This window comes from Geotrypetes seraphini, chromosome 2 (assembly GCF_902459505.1).
Source record: "Geotrypetes seraphini chromosome 2, aGeoSer1.1, whole genome shotgun sequence".
Taxonomy (NCBI): domain Eukaryota; kingdom Metazoa; phylum Chordata; class Amphibia; order Gymnophiona; family Dermophiidae; genus Geotrypetes; species Geotrypetes seraphini.
In genome coordinates this window covers 89,584,240-89,601,072 of record NC_047085.1, presented here as the reverse complement: position 1 = coordinate 89,601,072, position 16,833 = coordinate 89,584,240, and the positions used below count along the sequence as shown (strand labels likewise).

Sequence of the window (16,833 nt, the reverse complement as noted above, 5' to 3'; positions counted from 1 at the left end):
CCCGACTGGAATGAGGCTCTCGGAGTTCCCTACCCCTGCTCTATCTAAGGTACCAGGAGCAATGGGGGATTAAAGGACAAATTCTATAAGAAGCACCCAAAAGTTAGGCGCCTAAATAGGCACTGTTCAGCGCGACTCAAGTAAAATTGGGTGTTGTTTAATGAATCACGCTGAGCAGAACCTATTTTGGAGGCGCCCAAGAAATAGGCCAGTTCTAGGCACAATTAAAAGTTAGGCGCCTAGCTGAGCGCTTAAGCACGCTTAAGAGCAGCTATTCTGCAACAAGGCGCCTAACATGTAGCCACACCCACGCCTAACGTGCATAGCGCCTATTTTTTTCGAAGACCGCCTAAATTTATAGAGGTGCCTAAGTTTCAATTATTACTGATTAAAAAGCTTAATTGAGCTTGTTGATCGATTTAGATAGGCGCCTATCTGAAATAGGTGCTAACATTAGGTGCCGGTTACAGAATTTGGGCCTAAGTGACTTGGCCAGGGTCACAGGGAGCAGTATGATTTGAATCCACAACCTCAGGGTGCTGAGGCTGTACCTGCAATAGGGATACCCCAATCAACATCTGGCATGTTAAGATCACCTATTAGTAATACTTCACCTTTTATAGCTATATTCTGAATGTCTGCTAATAAATCTCTGTCCACTTATTCTGTTTGTGTAGGAGGCCTGTATACACACCAATGTGCCTTTTCCTTACCCTGCAGAGCCTACAATTGTGTGGCTTTAATATGATCTTTAACATATGCCACTCCCCCTCCTTTTCTTCCTGCCCTGTCTTTCCTGAACAGATTATAGCCCAGCATAACTATATCCTAGTTATGGTTCTCCATGAACCATGTCTCTGTTATCACCACTAAATCCAACTCAGCCTCTCCATCATGTTTTCTAAATCTAGAACCTTTTTTTTTTTTTTTTTACCTTACTTCAAGCATTAGTATATACTGCTTTCCAGACATTGCCCCCTTTTCCCATTTGTATATTTAGTGATTCATTTACCTGAGGGCTTATACTCACCTGGGAGATTTGATCACCCTGCCCCAATGATTCTAGTTTAAAGCCCTATTCAGTAGATTAGCCAGTCTACTGCTAAAGAAAATTCTTCCCTTCTTTGATAGATGCACACATCCCTGTTCAGCAGCCCTTGGAAAATAGCTCATTTCCTGTTATGTGACATGCAATTAGTGTGTCAACTTTATAGAATAGCGCTTGGCACAGTTCAGTGCCAGATTTAGACTTGATGAGGCCTTAACTATATAAAGCTTGGAGGCCCTTGTTAATAAGTTATACAATATCGTTACACCTAAAAACAACATGTAAATGGAATTTACAGGTACATTGACATATATAGTAATTTGGTCACTTTTATTAATATAAGTAATATTGAACTTGCTTGCAAAATTCTGAACTTTTGTGAGGGTCCTGCAGTTTGTGAGGCCTAAGCCGTAGCTTACTTAACTTATAGGTAAATCCGACACTGATTGGTGTGTGACCAGATTTATATTGTTTTTGAATTCTTAATTAATTATGAAATAGCTGTTTATTTCCTTTTTACTTACAGGTGTGCCTGTGAAGGTGACAGGTGGAGACTGCCAGGAGACACTAAAGCTACTGCCATTAGGAGTGAATTTTGTTGATCCAGGAATATTCACTGGAGAAGTAGCCTGTCAAAAAGAAAACAAACAAAAAAAAAGAATCATTGAATTTATCAAGTTAAAGGAGAACTTTCATTAAAGTTATATCTGCTATTTGTGTGTTTCACTCCTCAATATAGGGTGCTAAGTACAGCCACGCTAATTACAAAGTACAGTAAGAAACTTTTCTGTATAGTATCTGCAGAGGACATGTTTGGACACATCCCCACTAGTTGCTGCATAGCTTTTGTGCTTCTATTGCATTCATTTTGACTCTTAAAGGGGTCCTTTTACTAAACTGTGGCAAAAAGTGACCTTAGCTTGCCCTTTACATGAGTCTTTCGCATGCACTAAGGCCACTTTTTCCATAGCTGGAAAATGGCTGATTTTTTAATTTTCTGAATTAATGGCCACGCACTATAGAACTCAAAACAAACAGAAAATGACTTACAGTTCAGTTGCTTGAAAAGAATTGTAGCTTCTGTTAATAGAATCCATTCTCTATCAGCATGTCTTTGGCCGGGGGGGGGGGGAGGAGGGGGCTGGGAAAATAAGTTCAGAACTTGCTGGAGGGGATGCTGTAATTTAGAATAAAGGTAAGTAGGAATTCTGTTAAGTGCTAAGGGATATACTATAGCTTGGATACTGAGGAGTACTAAGGGGTGGAAAACTTGATGAATTTACAATGGTTTCTACAGGCATGAACAGGGAGAAGCTAGCTGCCTTGGTCTCAGTGTGGGGACAAGAAGCGAAAACGGGGTAGCTGCTAGCCCAGCATGCTTAGAGAGCAAGCAACCAATAGAAACAGTCTCATAATCCACAGGGATACGTGTGCTCTGAAGGAGCCTATTACAAAGAGACCTACAATTATACAATTTTGTAGTCCAAAATTACTATCTCATGTCCAAGAGCACAATCTCAAATCTTAAAGGAGAAAGGCAATGAATACTCTGTACAAAACAATAAACAGCCTGCTTCTATGAATATGGGGGCAGATCAGTCTCCTTTTTCAAAAATTAAATGTTTCAAGTTTATTTTAATCTTGATATACTGCATATCAAATGTTTGAGCAGTATATAATTAAAAAGTAATGGAGACATTTAAAATCAATGGGAACAAAACAGAAAGAGTAAAAAAAAAAAAAATAAGTAAACAGAGAAGCTTAAAGAGGCATCTACCACCTTCTCCATGAAAGAGAATTTCCTAGCTTCACTCTTAAGTTTACCACCCCTCAACATCTTCCAGGTTCATCAAGATTTTTCAATTCCTCCACATTGTCAGCCTTGAAACCTAATGTCACCTAAGCCTGCTTAGGCCCCGCAATGCGTGTTTCTATAAATGGTACCATGTGGTTGATTGATTAACGCACCAACTGGTGTCTACAAGTTAGGCACTGTTAATAGAACCAGGCCCATACTCTCTCTCATCTTATTTTTTAGACATCTAGCATTTGTATACAGATACTTCAAATTGTGTTTTTCCCTGCATCTACAGGCTGCTTAGAAGTTGACAAGGATAACTTGCATCCTTTGCTCTGCTCTTCCCTTAAACACTCCTAACTTCCTTTTACTATTGCTGAAACCTTTCTATTGGGATTCCCTATATGTTCTCTTTCAATAGTATCCTTCAAGATACTCCACACTGAACCATGCACTCCTGGGAGACTGTTGGCTTCCCCCTCCATTTTAGTTTAAAAGCTGCTCTATTTCCTACTTAAATGTTAGTACCAGCAGCCTAGTTCCATCCTGGTTAAGGTGGAGTCCCTCTTCCCTGCACCATCATCTCAACCACACATTGAGACTTCCAAACTCTGTCTTCCTGTGCTTTCAATGGTGAGCATTTCTGAAATGCTGCCTTGGAGTACTGGATTTCAGCTTTCTACCTGAGACTAAATTTGGCTTCCAGAATCTCCCTCCCATATTTTCCTATGTCATTGGTACCCACAAGCAATAAGACAGTTGGCCACCTTTGCATTAGGTAGGCAAGTGACCAGGCAATCCTCTTGCCCACCAGACACCCCGCTATCTACCATATTTTTTGCTCCATAAGACACACTTGACCATAAGACGCACCCTAGATTTAGAGGAGGAAAACAAGAAAAAAACATTCTGAACCAAATTCTCCCTGCCAGGCTCTGCACCCAACCCCACACTCCTTGCCAGGCTCTGCACCCTGTTCCCCTTCCCTGCCAGGCTCTGTCCCCTGTCCCCCCTCTGGTGGTCTAGTGGCAGGCCAGGACAGGGCCGACAGGGGCATGGCATAGGGCAGACAGGGCACAGATGTCAAGGCAGATGACTTTTTAAAATATGCAATGTCACCTCAGTAACAACTATAGAAAAATAGACAAATATAGTGCAAAATACAGACAGCAGATATAAATTCTCAAAACTGACACATTTTGATCACTAAATTGAAAATAAAATCATTTTTCCTACCTTTATTGTCTGGTGATTTCTTTATTTCCTTCCTCAGGCCTAACAATTGTCCTTCCTCCCTCCCTCCTGTTCCCCTCACTGCCTTCCAGCCTCTGTCCTCTTCCGCCCCCCCCAAGCCTGCCCACCCGCCTGCTGGATTTAATTACCTCCCGCTGCTGCTGTGAGGACATGTCAATGAAGCAGCAGCAGCAGTGAGGGGAGGGGGGACTCCTGGCTCAGCAGCGCGATACCTGGAACAGATGGAATTACTGGGAAGGGTTAGGTGGGTGCAGCAATTGCATGCCGTCGGCCAAGAAGCCTTACCCCCGACATCAATTCTGATGTCGGTGAGAAGGTCCAGCCTTAGATCAGCTTCATGGGCAAAAACTCCCATGAAGCTGATCTGAGGTCTTTTTCTCCCAATGTTATTATTATTGCTGGTTCTCTATGTGGATGTGTGCTTGTGATTGAAAGTTTAAAGAGACAGTAGTATCCACTGGGTTAGGGGATCTAGCTGTATAAGGTGGTTTATATATGAGTTAGAGTTAGATAAATGGTATTGTAAGCTGACTAATTCTCCCGAATAAAGTGTGATTTCAATTACCCCAGCATGGACCGGTTAAATGTTACATCAGGAAGGGCTAGGGAGGTAAAATTCCTAGAAATTATAAATGACTGCTTCTTGGAGCAACTGGTCCAGGAACCGACAAGAGGGGGAGCTATTTTAGATTTAGACCTTAGTAGAATGCAAGGCATAGTATAAGAGTTAACTGTGTTGAATCCACTGAGAAACAGTGATCTTAATGTAATCAAATTTGAGCTGATACCAGGAGTGACATCGCAAAAGAAATCTACTGAAGAGGCATTTAATTTTTGAAAGGCAGACTATGATAAAATGAGGAAAATGGTTAAAAAGAAGCTAAAAGGATCATTTGCAAAGGTTAGGACTGTAAACCAGGTGTGGATGTTATTTAAAAATACCATCGTGGAAGCCCAGACCAGATGTATTCCACGTATCTGCAAAGGTGGAAAGACGAGGAAACGAGAGCTGGCATTGTTAAAAGGTGAAGTGAAACAGGCTATTAGAGCAAAAAAAAAAAAACATCCTTTAAAGAATGGAAAAAGGATTCAAATGAAGAAAATAAGAAGAGACATAAACACTGGCAAGTTAGATGCAAAGCATTTATGTAATGCAATAGTTCCCTTGAGAACTCTCAAACAGATGGATTTTCATGATCAGATGAAGTTGTAAGTAATGGAGCCAGTTCATGCAAAACTACCGTATTTCATGTATATTAATTGTAGATATCTTAAAAACATGACTGGCTAGTGTCTGGCTTCCCTGCATCAATTTACCTAATTTCAGCAGCCTGCATAAGATCGCTGGCTCTAGCGATCTTTGCAAGCTGCCATACGTCTTCGTAGTTGTCTTCTCTCTGCCGGGGTCCTGCCCCTTCTCTGATGACAACACATTAGTCTATGTGGAGGGAAAAAAGAAACCCAAGGAGCTGGTTCTGATTGATTAGTGTGCCTTGATTAAGCAGCAAGTGAGGAGGGCTTGAGACAGGGGTAGGAAACTCCAGTCTTCGAGAGCCGTATTCCAGTTGGGTTTTCAGGATTTCCCCAGAGGAGGTTATTGCGGAATCCACCGTTCTAGGATTTAAAAACAAACTAGATGCACATCTCCTTACGAGAGGCATAGAGAGATATGGGTGACTAAAATTATGCCAGGTACACCTGGCTGGGCCTCCGTGTGAGCTGATCGCCAGACTTGATAGACCGAAGGTCTGATCCGGAGATGGCAGTACTTATGTTTTTATGGCAGGAAGGGTCCAAGACGGGTTTGTGAGGCACTGATTTAGTTAGCATATACAGTACTTTGAAAGATATGAGGCAGGAACCAGACATCTTTTTTTCATTTTTTTTTTTTTTTTTTTTGTTAAATGAATATATAATTAAAAGAAAATAGCTTTGATCATATTTTTCAGTAAAGAGCACAATGTGCCAAATGTTACTATTCTTGTTGAGGTTTTTGGTTCAAACCCACACTGATCCTTGTGACCCTGGGCAAGTCACTTAATCCCCCCATTGTCCCAGGTACATTAGATAGACTGTGAACCTGCCAGGACAAACAGAGAAAAATGTTTAAATGCCTGAATAAATTCATGTAAAACTATTCTCAGGTCTCCTGGGAGAACAGTATAGAAAATGGAATAAATAAATATTTGCATCTTTGTCTGAACTAGCTCATCCATACTTGTCTTTTTTTTTTTTTTTTTTTTTTTTTTAGGAAAAGCTTTTCTGTACCACCAGTGCTGGTAATATTCAGTGTTTATCAGTTATTACCAAGCAAAGCAATTTTACAAAGAAAGATAATTTAATATTGGACTTCACAAACAGCTAATCTAGTCTGTAGAGTATCAGAAATCCAATTTTAGAGATTAAATAAATTCTGGAAAATTAAAAACAATTGCTGTCGAGTCTTTAATTAGTTAATACGTTTTGATCTACCTGATATGGGTGGTCAGTGTGAACGAGGCAGAGGGTGGAAGGAGCTGAGCGACTGAGAGGTGTCATCAGTTTAGAATCAGTTTTGGCACATATTGTTTCAGGCTGCACCGTGTCCAGGCTTGGAAATGTTGGAGGAGCCGATGCTAGAGATAGAGAAACAGGGGAAAGTCTGCTGAGTCCCTCTGCTACTGAGTCTGTGTTAAGTTTGATTTCCGTGTAGTAAAAATCTTCTTCCCCATCACTGTAATCTGATTCTCCAATGCGCCTGATTAAAAAAAAAAGGATAATATGTAGCTTTTAAAAAGTTGCATATCAAATTCTTCTTAGGTAACTGGCTGTATTTCAAGTATAACTTGCTCAGATCATCAAGGGAACACTTAGCCAGTTCTGATTTGTCCTATTTCATATTAAAATTTATAATCCTGCTGTTCAGGAGAATCAGAGTAGAATTATAAATCCATACATGCAATGGGAATGCCGAGGCTGCTTCTTCTGATTTAAAGCCGTGGAAAATATGTAATTTTAAACCGAGCTTCCTGTACCATCACTGAAGGATGAAAGCAGTGAGGTCTGCACAGCTTAGGAATCTCATCAAGAATTAAAGACTAGCCTAGTGCAGTGGTTCTCAACCCAATCCTCAGGACACACCTAGCCAAATCGATTTTCAGGATACCCACAATGAATATGTATGAGATAGAATTACATACAGTGGAGGTAGTGCATGCAAATTTATTTCATGCACATTCTTTGGGGATATCCTGAAAACTTAACTGACTGGGTGTGTCTTGAGGGCGGATCTGAAAACCTCAGGCCTGGACTTAAAATCATAGGGTAGTTTTCAAAACAGCACAATTTGCAAAGGCTTCAGTTCTTAAACATGAAGTACAAGTATATTTCCCCCTTGAAAACTGCCTAGGGAAAAATTACCTGCATAGATTTGCACCTGCTTTTCCTAAAGGTGCTTTTTCCATACAAAATATGATTAGTGGAGTTTCCCGCTTTGAACAATTTCACCAGTGTTAAAACAACTATACTGGTTGCCTGTTATATTTCACAAAGAATATAAAATTTTGACAATTATACATCAGATAGTATATGGGAAGGCACCATGGTATTTAGTACTAGTATTGAGGAAGCATTTACCATCTCGATCTTTGCGTTCAGAATCTACAATGAAGTTAACACTTGAGAATGTACATGGCATACATACACTATAAAAAAAAAACATGGATGACAGCAATTTCTATGGCTAAACCATGGCTTGGAATGCTCTGAATGGTACATTAAGGGTCTGTCAAAATTTTAAGGCCCTCTTTTCCTAAAGTACGCTAACTGATTAGCGCGCGCTAAATGCTAACGCGTGTGTTAGTCTATGGACTCATTAGTGTTTAGCGTGCACTAATTTGATTAGCGCACACTAATCGGTTAGCGCACCTTAGTAAAAGAGGGGGTAAGTCTTTCAAGAAACTCTTGAAAACTCATTTGTCAGAGCATACTTGTAGATTTGATATACTTCTATCTTTTTTTGATTTAGGACTGAAGATTTGTGATAGTTTGTTATGTATTGTTGTTGTAATAACAAGTTAAATTAGGAAAATTTAAATTAAAATCAGTAATTTAAAGAGAGGGTAAGGTTGGGCAGACAGGATGGACCATTTGGGTCTTTATCTGACGTCATCTACTATGCTACTATGTATGTAACTTCTGTAATCTGCTTAGGTACTAAAGCGGAATAGAAATTTTTTTTTTTAAATTTCTATTATTCAACAAAATTTACAAGAATACATCTTGCTACAATAAACACAGGGAGGCAAAAACAACACAGAAGTATTATAAACTCATACTTATAGAAATAAGAAAAAAATATTTCTTTATCCCCTTCTTAGACCACAATTTTAGGGGGGTGGTCAATGAAAAAATATATGAGAGAAAAATTAAAGAATTTAATTAACAAATAGGCTTAATGTATCTAAGCACCAGCTATTAAAATTCCATTATCCCTCAGTCCTTGATGATCTTCTGCACATCCAAGAATTCCTTCAGATGGTTTGGAGAGAAAAAAGTGTATTTGACTCCCAAATACCTAACCAAGCATTTGCAGGGGTATGCTAGAAGAAACGTTGCTCCCAAATTAATAGTTTCTTGACGCATAGAAAGAAATTTTTTCCTCCGTTCTTGCATAGTCTTTGCGACGTCAGGGTATATCCATATTTTCTGTTCCCCAAATAACTTTTGTGAGCTTTTAAAGAACAATTTCATAATCATATTCACGTTTTGCTCAAAAACAAATGATACTAAGAGCGTAGCTCTATCAGTGTCAACAGTTATTGTTTGTTCAAGAAGAGCAGTCACATTAGCAAATTCTATTTTAATATTTTTTGTTTTTTTCTCTTTCTCGATCTCATTCTCTCCTCCTTCTCTTCCAGGTATCTTCTTATTTGGTAAATAGTAAATTTTATTTATTGGAGGAATACAATTTGAGGAAATCTTTAAATTTTCAATCAAATATCTTTTCAGTAAGTCAAAAGGCAATATACCCGGAATTTGGGGAAAATTTAAAATACGGAGGTTCAAGCGTCTATTAAAGTTTTAAAATTGCTCTAATTTTTTATGTATAGAGGTACTATAACTGAAGGAGGTGTTAGTGGAGGTTTCAAGTTCAAGAATCCTTTCATAAACTGGGAAACAAGTGGATGAATGGCTAGAAGTTTATTGTTGAAAGGAGCATGGTAAACACTAATAGCACTGAGGTGAACTCTAACCGAAGTGGTCTTAAGTCCAGAGTTGGATAAATGGAGAAGGTAGTCCAGTACTGAAGAAATAGAGATGTGGAGGAATCGAGGTGATGGAGATTATACCACAAAATGAAGTGTGTCCATTTGAGTCAATAGCATTGCTGAGAAGAAGGCTTTCTGGAACATAAGAATATAAGCAGTGCCTCTGCTGGGTCAGACCAGAGGTCCATCATACCCAGCAGTCCGCTCACGCTATAATGGCTTGTACTAAGTCAGAAAGATTATAATTTGCTGAAGTCAGATCAGTTAGGTACAGCGACTGCAGACTGGGATGTAAAAGAGATCCTTGACTCTGAGTGAGTAGAGATGGAAAGATCTGTAATGAAATTGGATCCTTGACACTCAGTTGAAGTAGAAGGGAAAATCAAGGCTGTCTGGGCCACCGAGGAGCTATTAGGATCACGGTGGCTAACACTTGTTTGAGCTTGACTAATGTCTTCAGAACCAGAGGGATTGGAGAAAATGCATACAAGAACTTGCGTGACCAATCCAGAAGAAAGGTGCAGAACAGGAGAGTCACCTCCACAAATCAAACACAGCCAAGCAATCAGTGGAGATGTCCAATCAAGACTGATGAGCTTTGTATATTTCACAAATCTCTTTTGTTCACTTCAATAGCTTAATGAGTTGACATGTACATATTTCGACCTCTCTGGCCTTCATCAGGAGTCTTAAATATCATAAAGACAATGGTGACCGGGATATCCACATGTGCTGAACCACTTTGAATTCTTAATGTTGTGCTCATGGCTCCTGGGAAGTTTGGTCTCCTTCCTTCCCTCTCTCTAGGTGGAGCAAATCTTGATCCTGGAACATGCTTGTCTCCTGGGCTCCTTCTTACACAAGCTCTTCTGCCAGAAGGAGCCCAGGAGACAAGCCTGTTCCAGGATCAAGATTTGCTCCCCTAGAGAGAGGGAAGGAGACCAAACTTCCCAGAAGCCAAGAGTACAACATTAGGAATTCAAAGTTGTCCAGCACATGTGGATATCCTACTCACCAATGAGGCCAAAATATGTACATGTCAAGTCATTAAGCCATTGAAGTGACTAAAAGAGATTTATGAAATATACAAAGCTCACCTGTCTTGATTGGACATCTCCACTGTTTGCTTGGCAATCCAGAATAAATGCATCCACTTCCAGATAATGTAGAGTACTGTCTGGAGCAGAAGAGAAGTAAACTGTGGTTGAGGGGAGACACAAACAGGTCTATCTGAGGAGTCCCCCAAATCAAGAAGATGTGGCACAAGACTAGAGTTGAGAGACCACTTGTGCGGTTGAAGAAATCTGCTGAGTTTGTTGGCCAGGGCATTCTTCTTCCCATATCACTCTGAGAAATATATTGTGAGGAATTGCCCAGTTCCAAATGTGTATGGCTTCTTGAAAAAGAAGAAGAGAGCCCATTCTCCATTGTTTGTTGATATAGTACATGACTTCTTGATTGTCCATTTGAACAAGAAGGACTTGGTTGGAAAGACAATCCTGAAATCTCTTGAGAGCATTGCAAATTGCTCATAGTTCTAAAAGGTTGATATGAAATGCTCTTCCCAAGCATACTACAGACCCTGAGTCAAGAGGCTGTCCAGATTAGCTCCCCATGGATGCATGCATGCATCTGTCATGAGTGCTCTCTGATATGGAGGGATGTGAAATAGCAAACCTCTGGAGAGGTTTGCTGGTTGGAACCACCACTGGAGAAATTGATGAAGAGGTGAGGTGACCTTGATCCGTGGGGATAAAGGATCTGTGGCCTGAGACCACTGGGACCCAAGGTTCCTTTGAGCTGATCTGAGATGAAGTTGAGCGAAGGGAGTGACATGAACAGTGGATGCCATGTGACCCATAAGACACATCATGTGCCTTGGTGAGATGTGTTGCAGAGTGGACACATGATTGCAATGTTGAAGCAAGGTGTTTTGTCTTTGTTGTTGTAAGAAAGCTTGTAAAAGAGTCAAGTTTTATTAGGATTTTATATACCGTCTATCAAGGTTATCTAAGCAGTTTTTACAATCAGGTACTCAAGCATTTTTCCCTCTCTGTCCCGGTGGGCTCATAATCTATCTAACGTACCTGGGGCTATGGAGGATTAAGTGACTTGCCCAGGGTCACAAGGAGCAGCGCGGGGTTTGAACCCACAACCCCAGGGTGCTGAGGCTGTAGACCCAACCACTGCGCCACACACTCCTCATGTTGAGCATAGCTCCTATGAATTCCAAAACCTGAGAAGGTTGAAGATGAGACTTTAGAAAATTGACTTCAAAGCCTAGAAGCTGGAGAACAACTATGATTGCTTGCTTAGCAGCTGAACACACTGCTTGAGGCGATGCAGCTTTAATCAACCGTCTAGATAAGGAAACATTTGAAACCCGTTGGTACTTAGGGCTGCTGCTACTACCACCAAGCACTTTGTGAATACTCTTGGAGATGAAGTAAGGCTGAATGGCAGAACTTTGTATTGGAGACGATGAAACCTACACGAAAACGAAGAAACTTTCTGTGGTCCAGATGTATGGGAATGTGTGTGTAGGCCTCATTAAGGTCTAGAGAGCACAGCCAATTGTTTCATTCTAGAAGTGGGTATAGAGTCCTCAGGGATAGCATGCACAACTTTCCTTTTACTAGATATTTTTTGAGAGCTTGGAGCTCGAGAATGGTACAAAGATCTCCTGTCTTCTTTGGAATTAGGAAGTACTTGGAGTAGAACCCCTGATTTTTCTGGGAAGGGGATACTACTTCTATGGCATTCATTTAAAGTAGAGCTTTGATTTCCTGAAGGAGAAGGGACATCAGTTGAGATGTGAAAGAGGACCCTCTTGGAAGGTTGTTTGGAGGAATAGTGATAAAATGAAGAGAGTAACCTTCCTGTATGCTTTTGAAGATTCAGGTGTCTGTGATAATGAGAATCCAATGTTGATGATGGGCCTCTGATGGGTTGGGGAGGTGGCTGAGATGGGGAAATTGCAGCTATGCTCTCTAGAAGGATGTCAAAAAGACTGAGTTGATTTTTGAGGAGCAGAAATCTGAGGCTTCTGTGATTTTTGCCTCTTTTGTTGTTGTGGTTTGAAAGAGGACAAGGTTGTTGGATAATATCTCTTATATGAAGAGGAAGCAGGTCTCTGGGAAGATTTAGATGGTTGAGTCTTAGACTCAGACCCTGTTAACGTGGTCCAGCTCTATTCATGTTGAGTAAGTCTTTGCGTGGCATCCTCGTCTTTATCTCCAAATACCGTGTTTCCCCGAAAATAAGACCTAGTGCCTTTTTTGGGCCCATAATTAGTATGATAGTGTCTTATTTTTGGGGTAGGTCTTCCTTTTTTCATGTAATGTACAATGATCATCTCTCCCTTCCTCTCCTCCACCCCAATTTTTCCTTTTTCCTTTCTCTCTCCCACATGTGCAGCATCTTTCCTCCCCTCTCACCCATCCCCTTGTGCAGTGTCTTTCTATCCCTCCCTCCCATCCCCCTGTGCAGAACCTATGCAGTTTGTATCCCTCCCTCTCATCCCTTGTGCAGCAGAACCCTTGCAGCCTCCCTCCACCCCCTGCCGCCGCCGCAGATCACCCATCCGGCGACCCTTCCATCTCTCCCGCCAACCGGGAGACTGAAATGCTGTACCTTGTAACAAACAGCAGCGTTGCAGCAATGTAGACAGGCTGCTTTGTGGCCTTCTCCTGCCCGGGTACATGTGCCGTGTTGCTGATAACATCATCAGTGATGCGGCAGAGGAAAGCCCAGGCAGGAAAAGGCTGCAAAGCAGCCTGTCTACACTGCTGCGATGCTGCTGTTTGCTATGAGTAGTTTCCTGGAACTCTAGAAGTCGTTCAGATGGAATGTACTGTTCAAAATCAGCCAATCTCTTTATGAATTGTTTAAGATAGATTGACAAAGAAATTATAACAGAACTCTGCTGGTCAACACAGAGTTCTGGAAGAGGTAGCACCCAAACTTATCCATTATGCGGCCTTCAAGTCCTGGTGGTGCAGTAGCATATACTCTTGTACTGGAGAATTTTTAAAGAGTGGATTCAACCAGCAAAGACTGATGCTGCAATTGTGGCTTATTAAAGCCAGGACGGATCTCGATGTCTGTCGATGTTTAGATGGACAACTAGATTCAGTACCCTGGGGTCTCGATGTGCCATGCTCAGGCCTGACCTGTACCGAGGGAGTCGATGCAAGCACCGGTGCTGCATGTAGCTTAAATAGGTCAGTGAGCAACCTTTGGAAAAACTCCTTAAGTTGGTCCTGGAAGAACTGCACTGGTACTGTTGGCTTAACAGCTGGTACTATCGGTGCTCCAGGGTGTCGAGGGGTGTTGAGAGGTACTGTCGGTGCTCCAGGGTGTCGAGACACAGCCTGCACAGAAGGAGATCACTGATGGCATTGACACTTGGCATGTGTATGCTCTTGCAAACCAAGTACGTCTGTTGCTGAACACACAAAACCAAAAGTGACAATTGCAGCAGCAGATCTTTTTCTCTTTCTATATTTTTCAATATTAAGGACATTGTTAAAAACGCAATAATCAGTTGATACTTTTCAATTTCTTTCAAAAAAATATCATTCAGACTCCTGAAGCAAGCCAAAGGGCTGAAACACGTACTTGTCGAGTCCAAATATAATAAAGAAAATGAGCACCTAAGGTCATCTTCACTGTTTTTCTACAAAAGTCCATAAGACATTATTATGACAGATTTGGAAAAATCCACTGCTTATTTCTAAGATGAGCAGCATAAAATTTGTTTTACATGGGATCTTGCTTGTGACCTGAATTGGCCACTGTTTGAAAAAGGATACTGGTCTTGATGCATCTCTGGTCTATCCCAATAAGGCAAAGCTTATTTTCTTATGCCATTTTCAGGGCACGGATCATAGAGGTCTGTTCCTTCCTAAATTTTGGAGTAGTTGTTTAAACATCATAACTCAACAACAGCCATGAGGTTAAGTTTTATTTTAATTTAATCCTCTTTCCATATAATGATCTTCTGTGTTTATTTCATACATTTTTGAATTCTGTCATTGTTTATTTTTTCACCAGAAGGCTATTCCAGGCATCTATCACCCTCTCTGTGAAAGAAGTAATATAAAAAAAAAATACCTTAAGTCCACCACCCTGCAACCTCAATTCATTTCTTCTAGTTTCACCCTTCAAGCATTTAAACATCTATATCATATCTCCGTTATCCTTCCATCCTCTTCTCTTATGCCTTTTAATACAAACATCATAACATTTTTTTCACCTTTCTCTGAACCATTTCAGTCTTTTTAGATCTTTAGTGAAATATGACCTCAAAAGCTGAACACAATATTCCAAGTGGGGCCTCACCAATGACTTCCTCCCTTCTGCTGGTTATGCCTGTCTCTATATAGCCTAGTATCCTTATAATTGTGGCTACAGCCTTGCCACATTCAGATCAGTAGATAATATCATCCCAAAGCCCCCCCCCCCCGTCTCCTGGCAAACGAAAGCAAAACAAAAAGACAAATGTAATTGTTATAGAGAAACAAGTCTGGGGGGGGGGGGGGGGTGAATTTGTGGTTCCTGGACTATTGTTTGGTAATCTATCACCAGCAGCATGAGGGGGGAAAACATGGGACATCCTAGAGCAGGACACACCATATTTCCCAGATGTGCACATTAGTCACCCTCTGTTTTTTTGTTGCCTCAACACCAGTAGCTACTACCTTGCATTTAATGGAGAAGACCAAGATCTTGGTGCCAGGACCTTTTCAGGTGTATGCTGCCATCTTTTTGTTCGTATCCAATTTAGGCATGAAACACTTGCTAAGCTAGTTTCTATAAAGGATGCTCTGTGCCCTTTACAAAATACTAGCTTAACATGGATCATCCCGGTGCCTAACTTTGGATGCCATTCATTAAATCTACCCCTTTATGAATAACTGGTCAATTTAAACTTCAGTATCTGTCTTGCAGCGCCAGAGTAAGATCTTACCCAAGATGAATGGTGCGGATATGTTTCTGGATCCCTGCGGCTGTGCTCAGTACTTTACCACAGTTTTTCCAAAGGCATTTGAACATCACTTTCATGGAGTTCTAGGAAATAAGAAAAGAACATTTTTTTCCCTCTAGGTTGGTAGATCATAATTATATTTTTCTTCACTCTTAATATCTATTGTCTAGTAACCTATTCCATGTACTGCTTTTGGACATTATTTGGTAATACTGCAATCAGCAAAACAGGAAGAATATTTTGAGCCATGATCTACAAGCAACAAGTCAAGAAGAACACACTAGCAAATAATTATATTTTTGATAAAAGCTCTATTTATAGTTATTTGTTCCCTTACAGAGTAAACGGGATACTGGGCTAGATGGGCCATTGGTCTGATCCAGTAAGACTATTCTTATGTTCTTCTTCAGAGTCTGAAGCTGTTAGAAACTGGCTGAATGGAATAGAAGAATGGACATTTTTAAGTGTGGCATACTATTTGCAAAACTTGTAGTATTCTATATGTTGTGGGTGTAAATTGGAGACATACCCATTCTCCTCCCAGAAGAACAAAGTGTTAAGCTCAGCCTATGACTTTTTAACACCAATAACCAGTATATCTAACTCTGAAATTCCTTTGTTTCAACAAGAGACTTTGAGGGGCATTTTGATAGAATGTCTAAATCTGACTTTGGACGTTTCCTGCAAGACGTCCAAAGTGGGAGGCATAGAAACGTCCATTTTCGAAATCGGCAACACCGCAAGATGTCTACAATTTTGGGGGAAAAATTCCCTACTTAGACGTCTTGACCGCCAGGATGTCCAACCTTAGGATTTTAGAGGTGGGGAACTCTTGGGACACCTTCAGAAACCCTTAGTTTTGCTGGATTCAGACACTGTGAGTACAGTAATGAGCTGTACTCACAGATCTGCCATGTGCTGTGCCTGCATCAGCTTTTCACTGCAGCTGGAAATGGAAAAGGGATTTCTGATTCAGTCAAGCAAGGGTAGCTCTACCAGCTTGTCTCTTAGGGCTGATTTTTATTCAGGTTCCAAAAACCTGAAACCCTTGACCCCTCACGCTCTCATATGACTCTTGGGGGGGGAGGGGGATGTGGCTAACCTCTGCCAAGCCTCCCGGCCAATTGCAGGGTAAGATCAGCCTGCACACGCACCTCACTCCCAGGGCTGGATTAAAGGATAGGCACAGTAGGCACGTGCCTAGAGCCCGAAATGGTCAGGGGGGCCCGCTGAAGGAGAACACTGAAAAAAAAAAAAATGGTGACGGGCCCCCACCCAGCATCGATCGGTAACACCAGACCCCCCATTGACAGAGACAGGGCCTGTGATTGCTCTCTCTCTCTCCTGCCGCTGCCGAAGCCTGTAAACAAATTTAACACATGCCACAGGGCTCTAACAGTGCGCATGATGCTGCCGGATTTCTTCCTCCTCCTCCTCCATCTCCATAAATGAAATGGGAAGTTACATCATGAGGGGGAGGAAGGAGGAGGGAAGT

General features: G+C 41.2%; 1 protein-coding gene across 2 annotated transcripts in view; it reads right to left on the bottom strand.

Moving 5' to 3' along the window:
- The window catches only part of ZNF704 (zinc finger protein 704), a 148,795-nt gene that overhangs the window by 16,012 nt on the left and 115,950 nt on the right, over nucleotides 1–16,833 (bottom strand). For both annotated transcript variants that reach the window (XM_033933282.1, XM_033933283.1), the window contains 3 exons: nucleotides 15,321–15,421; nucleotides 6,573–6,837; nucleotides 1,573–1,677 (listed from right to left, as the gene is read on the bottom strand). In XM_033933282.1, the coding sequence (XP_033789173.1) occupies nucleotides 1,573–1,677; nucleotides 6,573–6,837; nucleotides 15,321–15,421 (471 nt within the window). The remainder of the gene's footprint in view (nucleotides 1–1,572; nucleotides 1,678–6,572; nucleotides 6,838–15,320; nucleotides 15,422–16,833) is intronic.